General features: G+C 51.8%; 1 protein-coding gene across 1 annotated transcript in view; it reads left to right on the plus strand.

The window, feature by feature from the left end:
* The window catches only part of TENT4A (terminal nucleotidyltransferase 4A), a 23,928-nt gene that overhangs the window by 6,745 nt on the left and 5,202 nt on the right, over positions 1 to 11,981 (plus strand). The window contains exons 2-5 of the mRNA XM_004698109.3: positions 9,042 to 9,165; positions 9,632 to 9,678; positions 9,827 to 9,947; positions 11,468 to 11,575. Coding sequence (XP_004698166.1) covers positions 9,076 to 9,165; positions 9,632 to 9,678; positions 9,827 to 9,947; positions 11,468 to 11,575 — 366 coding nt within the window. The 5' untranslated portion in view covers positions 9,042 to 9,075. The remainder of the gene's footprint in view (positions 1 to 9,041; positions 9,166 to 9,631; positions 9,679 to 9,826; positions 9,948 to 11,467; positions 11,576 to 11,981) is intronic.

An 11,981-nucleotide genomic window follows, 5' to 3' on the forward strand; every position in this document is an offset into this window, starting at 1 on the left:
CTTGATAATCCCACACCAGTGGGGCGCATTCAGGACCCCCAAGTGAAGTGAACCGGGGGAAAGTCTCTTGATAATCCCACACCAGTGGGGCGCATCCAAGACCCCAAGTGAAGTGAACCGGGGGGAAGTCTCTTGATAATCCCACACCAGTGGGGCGCATCCAAGACCCCAAGTGAAGTGAACCGGGGGAAAGTCTCTTGATAACCCCACACCAGTGGGGCGCATTCAGGACCCCCAAGTGAAGTGAACCGGGGAAAGTCTCTTGATAACCCCACACCAGTGGGGCGCATTCAGGACCCCCAAGTGAAGTGGGGAAGGCCAGGCCCAGAGGCCGCAGCGCCGCGACGGTCTTGGGACCGGTCCGTGAGGCCGAGCAGCAAGCAGGCTCTCTGGCCAGGGGACCATGGGACGGAGCGGCTGAGGACCAGAGAGAGAAATGGCTGCTGGCTATGGAGAGGCACCGATGGGGTCCAGTACCCTTACCATGTACTGACCCTCACTTGTGATAACCTGGCAACGCTCTAATAAACACCACGAGTGCTGTGTGTCACTTCCGCGTGGCCATTGCAACACGTTGTCAAGCCCTCGGAGCCTTTGAGTCCGTGGAAGGGATCGTTGGTGTGAAACAGGGTAAAGGAAGGTGGAGATGGAGCTGACCCTGGCCATGAAGAGGCCAGATACCCTCTCCAAGCCCTTTTACACACAATGAGTTTTGTTTTGTGTATAAACTTGCCTTGTGCTCATTAAGAAATCTGATAGTGGGTTTTGCAAAAATATTGCAAATGGCCAGAAGCTGCCTCTGTGTCCACACGGTGGCAGGGCTTTTGTTTTTAACTCTTCCTTGGGAACGAGGTAGGAGTTGATGCACATCCACACAGCTCACACGCATTCTGACTCAGCGCCCTCCGGCACTCCCTCCCTGGACCATCACAGACCTACTTCCTCCTTGTGCTTCCTGTCACCCCCCCCCCCACGACCCCCTTTTTCTCCCGCTGCAGCCACTCCACACTGAAGGCTGTTAGCGTCAGCCTCTAACAACCTAGGGGTCCATGGGCACAATTGTAGGGCTATAATATGTAAAGATCATGCTAAAGTCATAGAAGATAGGAGAGAAGATAAAGGGGTCAGACATAATTTATGGAAGCATGCTCACCTCCGGGGTGGCATTGATCTCAGCAGCCAGGTCCATGCAGAGAGAGTCTGTACTGTTCTTGGGACATTTGTAGGCGGCCATAAGACATGCATAGTCAGCAGTCACATGCGTCACCAGGTGGGTGGTGACCACAGTAAGTCCCTGAGCTCACAGGTGAGGAAACCTAATACCTGCATTGGGGGAAGGCGTGAGAGGGGATGGGTGCCATGGCAGGAGGAGATAACAAGAATGTCTGCTTCTACAGGGAGACAGAATCAGCCATGTCCTCACTTTAAGGCAGCCTAGCTGTGAGGGGAGAATCTGTGGGAGTGATATTTAAAGCAGGATAATGTACTTGGACTTATCAGAGTGGTGGCTTTCCTACCATAGAACACTAGCTTTCCAGGTTCCCTCTGTTATAAGTTAGGGAATATAATCCTGGCCATATTTCCCTCAGTGTTAGTTTCCCACATTTCCCCCTTCTGTATTTTGTTTAAAATTTAATAGAGTCGTAGAAGCAACATGGTTTCTCTTCATATCTCTACCTTCCTATAGAAGCAGCACGAGACTGCGAGCATCAAAACTATGATGATGAAGAGCAGTCAGACAGGAACTTAAGCCATGCGAAATACATTTAACCCAAGTGCGGGGATCCAACGCCTCTATGCCATCTACCAATGGTTAAATCACGTCACAGCTAGGGGATGCCTTAAGTCTATCTTTGAATGTATAGAAGTATCCTTTTTTAGCTTAATTAACATTCTAACAAAATGATTCCCTTAAACCCTTGCAAATGTTTTCTAATCAAAACCCAATCATGTAAGGTTACGTTATATATATACACACACACATATATACATATATATACATATATACACATATATATATACATATACACATACATACATATACATACACACACATACATATATGTATATATATACATATATACATACATTTTACAGATAGATATAGCAAAATCTGCAACATTCTAATATAATTTAACATCAAATGATATTGAAAGCCCATAATATGATCTTCTAGTAATAATAGCCTGTTGTGATAGTCCAGTCACTATGTATAGAATGTTCCATTGCGATGGAGTTTAGAGTGTCTCTGGTAACGTCAGCAATGGTGGAAATGATTCTGAGTATCAGGATGGTGGCAGTTGTGATTCACCTTGAAGTTTTGGGTAACTTCAGTAACAGGACAGGGGTCTCTGGGCTGTTTTCTCAACTCTTGGGTCACAGCCAAAGTGTCCTTTCCTCTGGGCCTTGCTGGCTAAAGAGAACTCCACCTATCTCCTTTGTGAAAACATAAATAGCCCCTCCCTTTGAGCTGTTAGCAACCTGGGCAAAGAATCATGGTTAAGACTGAATGGTTCCTTCATCTTTTACTTGGCCTTCATCTTTCTCCAAACATGATTGCATCCTTCTAAAGGGAGTTCGTCAGCGTTCTTCTGCAAAACATGTGTATATAGCCCTTCCTCCAGGTGATAGATGAACCTGGGTCCCAAACACGATTTTCATCATCCTGGGACTTCTTAGGCTCAGCTTTTTCTGTAGACATGAAAACATGTTTATCTGCCCTAATTTTGTTACAAACTTTTAGTCAGGAGATAATTTTTGTAGTTACAAAGACTAAATGAAGTTTGTCACACGTAAGATTCCTCTTCATCTCCCCCTTCTGTGTTAACAATGGAGATTTCAGACACTGCAAGCAATCTCAGTTAACTTGCTTGGTTTGAACCAGTAAGACTAGTTAGATAGACTTTGTTGTTATGTAAACTTTGGCTCTTTGCTCTCACAATCAGGAGAGCTCCTAGCTGTAGTGAGAACTTAACAAAGGATAATCTGAACGACTGAAAACATTCTTAATAAATTTGTTCAGCTATTTTTTAACTAACTTCCACACAGACATTTTTTCTCTAAGTTTATCAGTAAGGTTATGTTAAACCATATTGCCCTTCAGGGTTTTTACACTGTAGGATTTGACAGTCTTGCAATATTCTGTCTTGGTTAATTTCTCTTATTCCCTCCATGCTGGATTTAGGAAAAGTTAGTGGACGAGTCTTAGGCCCTTGTGGATGTCCTGAGGAAGTGACCCCATATACAGAATTGAAAAACCATTTTTCTTCAATTTCTAATTCCATGTGGGGGCACTGTTGTTTCTCTACAACAGCATTCCAAAGACCCCTTGATTTATTGGGTGGTCAGACTTCTCAAGTACTCTTTCCTGATAGATATAAATTTTAACTCTAGAAATGCAAGGAAGCGAAAATAATTGGCATAAGTGATCTTCCTTCTTTATGAACCATGGTATATCAGATTTAATCACTGCCCTAATTTCTCTTTCATAATCCTGTAGCAATCTGAACACCTTGAGAATTTAGGTTGGTTTTTCCAAATAAAAGCCCCCCCATGTACTACTCTTAATAATTTTTGGTTTAATTACTGTTTTGGGCTTTTCTTCACACCTCTGAATAACTCCTGTATCCATTTGAATTCCTTGAGTACTTAGGTTGAATTTCCGTGATAAGAGCTGTATTACTCATTCAAGCAGGGGCCCCTGCTTTTGGGTGTCAGCAGACTACTGCAGGGCTTCCGAGCCTTTTCTTGGTTGGTCAAATTTACTGCAGCAAGAACAGAGGCTGGGCTTCTGCAAGGTTGGTTAGGTGTGGTCTCTTGCAGTGAGGCAGGGTGATACCTGCGATTGGGCTGGGTGATACCTGCGATTGCCATTTAAAGATTCTTTTGCTGGGTTAGGCAGAAGCCTTGTCTTCTGTGCTCTGCTGTGAGGGGCCTGGATCAAGCTCCGTTCTCTTATTTCCCTGCTGAGATGTGTTTGCTAATGGAAATCTCTTACTGTTGAATCTTGAGCAACATTGATTTTACCCAGTGAGGTCCCTTCCTGCAGCAGGGGCAAAGTCCAGGTCCTTTTAAACCCGGCCTTGGTGGTCCTGGCCTGCGCTGCCTGCACTCCCTTTGAAATTGACCTATCTTCCTGCAACTAGAACATTTTCCTTTCAGTCTGGTGTAGTTGGCCAAAGTGGTGGCTGGTAAGTTCGCCTTGTATTCATCTGTTCCTACATTCCTGCATATATCTAAGATAATCTAAAATTGTGCCCCGTTCCATGTGAGTCGTAAGGCATTTTTACAGTCCTCATTAGAAAAATCATTAGATCGTCTGTGAACTAAACCTTCCACTGCCTGTGCATTTCTGACACTTTTACCTACGACATCCTCTAATCGGGACACAAAGTCTATGTAGGACTCATCATTCCGCTGCCGTATAGCAGTGGAACTGGGCTGGCTCTCTCCTGATGGTATTATTTTTCCCCAGGCCCTTATGCAAACCTCACGTACCTGTGGAAATGCCAGTTCAGTAAACTGTAGTTGTGATTCAACTGTGATATAACTTATCTCCTAGCAACTGATGAATTCCTATATCTATTCCATCCTCAGTATTTCTACAAGCTTGTGTACATGCTGTCATTCCACCAGATTCGATATTGCAAAAATTCTGAAGGAGAGAGGCATGCTGTAGGCAAAGCTCTCCAGTCAGCTGGGATCCAGCGTTCAGACTCTGCCAAAGCCCTTATCATGCTAATTACAAAAGGAGAATCTGGGCTATAATCAGTGACTGCCTACTTGAGATCTTTTAGCAACTCAAAGGGGAAGGTGCCATGAACGCTGTTAATAATGAGAACTGGAAAAGCTATCCTAATTTCTAAATCTCCTTCTGCAATCCCTCTTTCTACCTTTGAAAGTAAAGGTGCTTTTCTACACTTTGCCTCTGTGCTTCTATTTTCTGCGCTGTTTTTCTCTAGCGATAGATTGCTAAACTTCACTTCCCAAACCTCATCTTCTGGGCGAGCTCTCTCAGGTTACATTTCCTTGGGGCTAATCTCATCTTTACCTCCTGCACTGGCTTACTTTATTGCTTTATGATCTCTAGTCTTTTCTGCACTAAATGCCAGCAGGGGAGCAGATGCTCCTACTATCGTGTCCCCTTCTGATTCAGGCGTAGTTTTCTCAGCTCTGTCTAAAATCTTCTCATCTGCCTGATACTCCTTTTAAATCACTTTTGCCTGCTTCTGTAATATTAGATAGTTTATTTCAGGTTTTGCCTTACAATGATGTTCCTCTTCCTCGCCTCCTTCAGAGGTTCTAAAACCATCTTAACTTGAGCCCGCAGAGACCATGTCTCCAGGGGGATACTGTGCCCCTCTCTGTGTGCTTTCTTTTAAGTTCATACCTACTTCCTCCCAAGTTCCTAATCTAATCTTCCATCCTCTGGGAACCAGAGATTATATTTTTTTCTACTACTTGTAGCAAACCTTGCATCTTTGTTACTGCTACCTTCTGTTTTCTCAGTAAATGTGTGAGAGTAATAGCATAAGTCAGGTTTACTTCAGTCTTGCCCCATTGTCCTCTTTAAAATATTATACTACTATTCTTATTCCTACTTATGTGCTAATCCCCCAACTGGATCCTCACTTAAACAATTTCCCTGATTCGTTCTACTGTACAGTGGAGCCGGACAAAAAGAGTTCTTTTCCTACTTAGCCCCACGTTGGACAGCCTCTGACAGCCAAGGGGTCTATAGGCACTATTGTACAGTTATAATGTATAAAGATCATTAAGTAAATAAACAATCATTGTAAAGTCATAGAAGATAGGAAAGAAGGTAAAATAAAGGAGTCAGACACATTTCATGGTAGCATGCTCACCTCTAGGACGGCCATCGTCTCAGCAGCCAGGTCCACGCAGAGAGAGAGTATAATTCTAACCAAGGCTTATATACGCTTAGGGGCGTGCAAGTCCCCCTGATGACAGGTAACCACATACGTAACAGGAAGGGGCTATACAATAGGCATACACCGGACAGGAAGGGGGATGAGCTAGGGGTGTACACAAAATAGGAAGGTGGGGGGGGGAACTAATATATATGTGACAAGATGGGTAGATCCTAGATTCAAGATGGCAGCCTAACTTTGGTCATCCTTGAGTTGGCTTGACCTTGTCTCTGGGCTCTCCTTCAGGGAAACAATCTACTATCCTTATCAGCAGAGAGTGGGCCCCACCTATTGTAAGACAGGCAATAGGGTCTGGTTGCTCTAAATGGCTGATACCCTCAGGGAGAAAACCTCTAAGCAGCTTCCTTCCAAGTGTCCAGTCATGTACCATGTGTTGCAAACAGCGTCCTAGGTTTGGCATATATTTTGGGGACAACCTGGGGGAAACCTTTCTGTATCCCACAATTCCCCTTTCTGTTTTATTATTCAATTCAAAAGAGCCACGGGGCAATATGGCTTTTTTCTACACATTGAAAGCTGTCAAGGCAAAATCGATGACAATGTTAATGCAGCAAAACAATGGCAATGCTAATGCAGCAAGAATTTGAGCTATGGCAAACATTTTGAAGCCAGGCTTGGGGGGTAAAGTTTTCCCCAGCCCATCCACTATTGGGGGAAATATGAGAGGGGTTGGGTGACATGGAGGGACAAGAGAGCAGAGAGGGATGTCTGCTTCTGCAGGGAGATAAAGGCAATCTAGCGCTCGCTTTACTTGGACTTTATCTCTACTTACCAAAGGGGAGGCCTTTCTGCCGCAGAATACGAGCTTTCCAGATTCCCTCTGTTATAAGTTAGGGACTATAGCCTCATCCTGTTTCCCTCTGTGTTAGTTTCCCACAAGGGGTGACCGAGGGCCCTGGTCTGGAGGACCTGGTCTCTTGGACGATACTGAGCTCTGTTCCACTTGTTTCTCCCTCCGTCCGGGACCTTCTGAGCGGTCCCTTCCTGAGCAGTTGGTGGTGGTGGCCACACACCATCTGGTTCTTCTGGTCCTAGGGTGTGGGGATGGGGGTGGGGGTGGGGCATTAGTCTTTCAAGTGTCGTCCCTTTCCTGGATGGGGACAGGCTTGAACTGCACCAGAGCTGGCTGCTCGTGAACTTTCAGGGGGCCAGTCGCAAACCACCCAAGTAGGCTGTGGAACGTTGTCTGGGTGAACTGTTATGCCCCAAGTCCAGTGACTCATTCTCTCAGGGTGTTGGGTTATGTCTGGGAAGTTTTCATCACTTTGTCCCTCCTGTGTTTTACCACAGTCGGTGATAGATTTGCAGGGAGAGTACATGTGAACTTTGTCCCTCCTGTGTTTTACCACAGTCGGTGATAGATTTGCAGGGAGAGTACATGTGAACTCGTTGCCTCAAACTGCTGCCGACTCACAGCAACCCTAGGTAGGGTCTCAGGCTGTAATCTTTACAGGAGCAGACGGCTCGTCTTTCTCCTTCAGAGCCGCTGGTGCATTTGAACTGCTGACCTTGCAGTAAGCAGTCCAGAAGTAAAGACCCATAGATATCCTCTGTCAAGCTTATACATTCCCAGGGGCGCACGCCACTCTCCCTCACACACCTGTCCCCAGGCCGTTGGCTTGACAGAAGCAGGCGGCACCCTGTCACATGCCGCAGTGTGCCCACGCCTGGGACAAGCCTCAGCCCTGCAGGCCTTTGCTGGCACAAGCCGCTGTTGTGCTGCACGCATGCACACACGCACTTTCTCACACATTCACACGCACTTTCTCACACGCACAGACCCTCTGGCCCACCTGCCTGTCTGCTCTGCCATGCTTGAGCCCATTGCTGCAGCCGCAGCATCTGTTGGGCATCTCGTTGGGCCTTCCTCCTGCCCGCTGCCCCTCGCTTTCACCAAGCGTGACGGCCTTCTTCAAGGTCTGACCCCTCCTGACAACGCGTCCAAACTCGTACCATGAAAGATGGTAGGTGACGCCTCATCCAGAGCCACCGCGTCTGGGCCCGGCAGGCGCTACCCGAGCGAGGCTGGAGCTACCGGTGTCTGCCCACCTCACCGGGCCTCAGCTGGGCGCCTCCGCATCGGGGCTTGGCCTCACGTGTTTGTGTACACACAGGCGGGGCTTGTTGTCGTCAGAGGGAGGCCATGGCGGGAGAGGGGACGCTTTCATGTATTTGATTTAAACAACAACCACAGAAAACTAAGGCCCAGCAGTAGGTGTCCCAGCCTTGTCTTCGGGAGCTTCGGGACAGGTTGGGGGCTCACCAACCCGTGTGGGGTGTCATGACAGGTAGGGCTGGCCATCACAGGGTACGTGGGTGGGGCTTAATCCCCCCCACTCCTGTGGGGGCCCCTGCTGCTCTCACACGCTGTGGCTCCTGTAAACCACAAGTTGGGAACTCTTCCCAGAGGTGGGCTCTGGTGGGCTGGGGCACACAGCACAGTCCCAGGGGCTCCTGAGGGGAGGCAGGTCCTCTGCTCTCGTCACCCTCCTGGAAATACCTATGGTCCCCTCTCTCGCTACCTGTGGGTCTTACAGAGAGGTGCCCAGTGGCCCACCCTCTCAGTGCCACGTGAATGGTGTCAGATCCACCTGAGTGCACAGGCCAGGACATGTGTCCCTTCCTCCCTGGCCCCTTTGTAGAGCCGGCCATGTCCTGGTCACCCTGGCCATCAGGTGGGCCGGTGATCGAGGTTGAGAGCGACCTTCCTGGGGTCAGCCTCCAGGTGCAGTCATCTTTCTGTTCAGAGGTTGAGGACACAAGTGAGGTCCACAGAGGGGCTGAAGAACCCCTTCTCTGCGGTCGCGTGTGGACAGACTTGTCCGAGCACCCTCATCCTGGGGGACGGTCTCCTCCCTAATGATGTGGCCACTGTGACTCCCCAGGGGTCGGCTGGTCACATAAATCAGTCTGCTCGGGGCATTTTCGGAGACAGTACTCTCTCCGGATGGGTACTGCTTCCACTGTGGCATCTGGTGCCCCCACTGAACATACAAGAAGTGCCCACGGGTGTGACCTCGTGCTGCACGAGGCCAGGGCCCGGATGCTCACTGAGATGGTCACTGTGGACTGCTCTCTCTCGCCCACTAGCCTGCACGAGGAGATCGTCGACTTCTATAACTTCATGTCCCCATGCCCGGAGGAAGCGGCAATGCGCAGAGAAGTCGTTAAACGGATCGAAACCGTCATCAAAGACCTATGGCCGAGTGCCGACGTGGGTATCTCGGGCGTCTCTGTCTCGCCCGCCCGGGAGTGTTACCATCACACATGCAGCCCACATGGCCCTGAGGGTGGCCTGGGTAGCAGCTCTGCCCTGGACTGTGCTGGAATGCTGCTTCCAACTGAGGCGGGAGGCCCAGAGCCACCCTGCTCTGGGTGTCGGCTCCCCACAGTGCTGGCCCCTCCCCACGACAGTGCGTGCAGTGCTGTGGCCCATGTTCCTGGACACACAGTCCCCACCCTCTCCCAAGCCGTGCGCACTGAGCTGAGGCCCCTGGTGCAGGCCCACAGAGCCTCCCTCTGCCCCCATTGCCCAGCAGAGACTGTCACTCTACTCCCTGGGGACACCAGGCACAGCGGGCTGTGGCGTTGAGCGGGAACGGGCGAGGCTGACACCGGGCGTGGGGCAGGTCTTCAGGCCACCAGGGGTGGTGCTGGACTGAGCAGGCTTCCTCCTGCAGGTGCGGATCTTCGGCAGCTTCAGTACAGGCCTGTATCTCCCAACCAGGTGAGCAGATCGCCTCCGCGAGGGGCCGTCAGTGCTCCTGCCAAGATGGGCAGCGTGGCCCCGACTCCCGGAGAAGCCGAGCAGTGGGGGTGGGGGTCCCTGCAGCAGGGGAGGGGCAGGGACTCAGGACCCTCCACCTTCTCTCCAGCGACATCGACCTGGTAGTCTTTGGAAAGTGGGAGCGGCCACCTCTGCAGCTGCTGGAGCAGGCGCTGCGGAAGCACAGTGTGGCTGAGCCGTGCTCCATCAAAGTCCTGGACAAGGCCACGGTGAGTGCGCCCACAGCCCTGCTGACCACCACCTTGCTCCCACCCATCATGGGCCTGCGCCCACCGCAGCCCCACACCCACCACAGTCTCACACCACAGCCACACACCCAGCACAGCTTATAGCGTAGCTTACCACAGTCCTGCACCCACCATGGCCTCCCATCTCGACACAGCCCCAGCCACCAAGGCCCCGTGTGGTAGCCGAGAGACCTGCCCCTGCGCCTCCTCTGCCCCTTCAAGAGCTTCACCCCAGGAGGCCTGGGAGTGGCAGCTGTGCCCACTGGCCCTGCTCAGACTCCGAGCACCTCCAGCAGCTCCCTTGGCTGAAGGGCCTACCAGGCGCCTCTGCAGACACCCTGCAGGGCCCAAGGACCTTTGCCTGCCCTAGGGGCCCCTCAGCACTGCCCCGCACAGCAGCAGTGGGAGCATCGTGTGTGGTTCAGACAGCCACCAGCGGATGGCGTCCTCAGGCAGCGCTGGTGGCCTGTGGGTGAGGCGTGGGACTGCAAAACGCAAACTCACCGGCAGCTCCGTGGGGAAGTGTCAGGTGTGGGCAACGTGGGGGCGTGGATCGTCCAGAGCCATGCAGGCGTAGTGACAACATGTCCGCAGTTTGAAACCAGCCACTCCAAGGGAGAGCCAGGGCATTCCACCCCTGTGAAGCCCTTCCGTCTCAGACAACCCACAGGGGCAGTGCTGCCCTGCCCTACAGGCTCTGGGCCAAAACCACTCAGTGGCAAGGAGGGTTCAGAGGAGGGCACACACTGCTGGCCCCACTGCTGGCAGCAGTGGCATCTCGGACAAGTGTGAAATGTGCTCCCCAGAAATCAGGTCCCGCCAGCCCCACAGCCTGTGCCTGCATCCCAGGAGGCGGGCCACTAGTGTGTGGCTGGGCAAGGACAGTCCCATGGGCTGCAGAACCCACAGCCCGTGTCTTGGCAGGGCGCCCCTGGCTCACGTCCCAGCCCACTGCCTCAGCATGACTGAGACAGCCGAGTCTTCCTTCCTGGGCTCCAGAAGCTCTGAGGGCGCAATGTTGGGGAGGGATGTCCTCTGCTGTCCGAGTCTGGGAGGAAAGGCAGCCTGCTTTTCCCCGGGAGCACGTGACTAGGGCGTGGGGTGCAGCGCGGTGCCCCTGTGCATGTGCGTGTGTGAGCAGCCTCAACGGGTGCCCTGCGGGGGGTTGGGGGGGTGTTTGGCCATTGGAGGGTTCCCCTGGTAGTTTCTGGGTTTAGGGAACATTTTGTGAGTCCCTTTGGATGAGTGACTGTAAGTGGAAGAGGCCGCAGCAGAGTTGTTTGGCCACATGATTTCAGTGCAGGATGTTTTGCTGGGCCCTGAGGTTGATACGCCCGTTCTCAGAAACTCCCCAGAGCCTGACATCCCCACCCTCACCCTGCCTGGTCCCTCTGGGCGGGAGCTGGCCAGGCAGAGCCTGGGGTCAGGATCCCACCATTGGGGTGGGCATGGTCTCACAGACCCTTTCCTGGCTGACCCTCCCTCTCCGGCCGTCCTTGGAGGTCCCGATAATCAAGCTCACCGACCAGGAGACAGAGGTGAAAGTAGACATCAGCTTCAATGTGGAGACCGGGGTCCGGGCCGCCGAGCTCGTCAAGAGCTATGTGAAGGTATGTCCCTGCCCCTGCTGCTGCCGTGGGCCCTAATGGGGCAGCACTTGGCTGCCGACAAGACACATGGCCAGTGGTCGGTCTGAGCCCCCTGGCAGCTCCCCGGGAGGACAGTGAGGCTGTCTACGCCATCAGGTGCTGCCAAGTCAGGGTCAGCCAGTTGGCAGTGGGACTGGTGGGTGCAGGGTGGGCATCTTGTCCCCACCGACGTTTCCAGCCCTGCTTCTGTGTGACTCTGCCTGATGGCAGGCTCTGAGGGAGGTCCCCAGCCTGGGAATGACGGAAACACTGCCGTGTGGTCAGCCTTGCTCCTTGCATGGGGGGCATCCATGCATGCCGCCCTGCAAGAGTCAGGGCGAGGCTGCCACCTCCAGCCTCCCCCTGACCCGGTGCCTCCCTGGGACCT

The sequence above is a fragment of the Echinops telfairi genome, unplaced genomic scaffold, assembly GCF_000313985.2.
Source record: "Echinops telfairi isolate 266 unplaced genomic scaffold, ASM31398v2 ScPeMD7_7469;HRSCAF=8507_1, whole genome shotgun sequence".
NCBI lineage: Eukaryota > Metazoa > Chordata > Mammalia > Afrosoricida > Tenrecidae > Echinops > Echinops telfairi.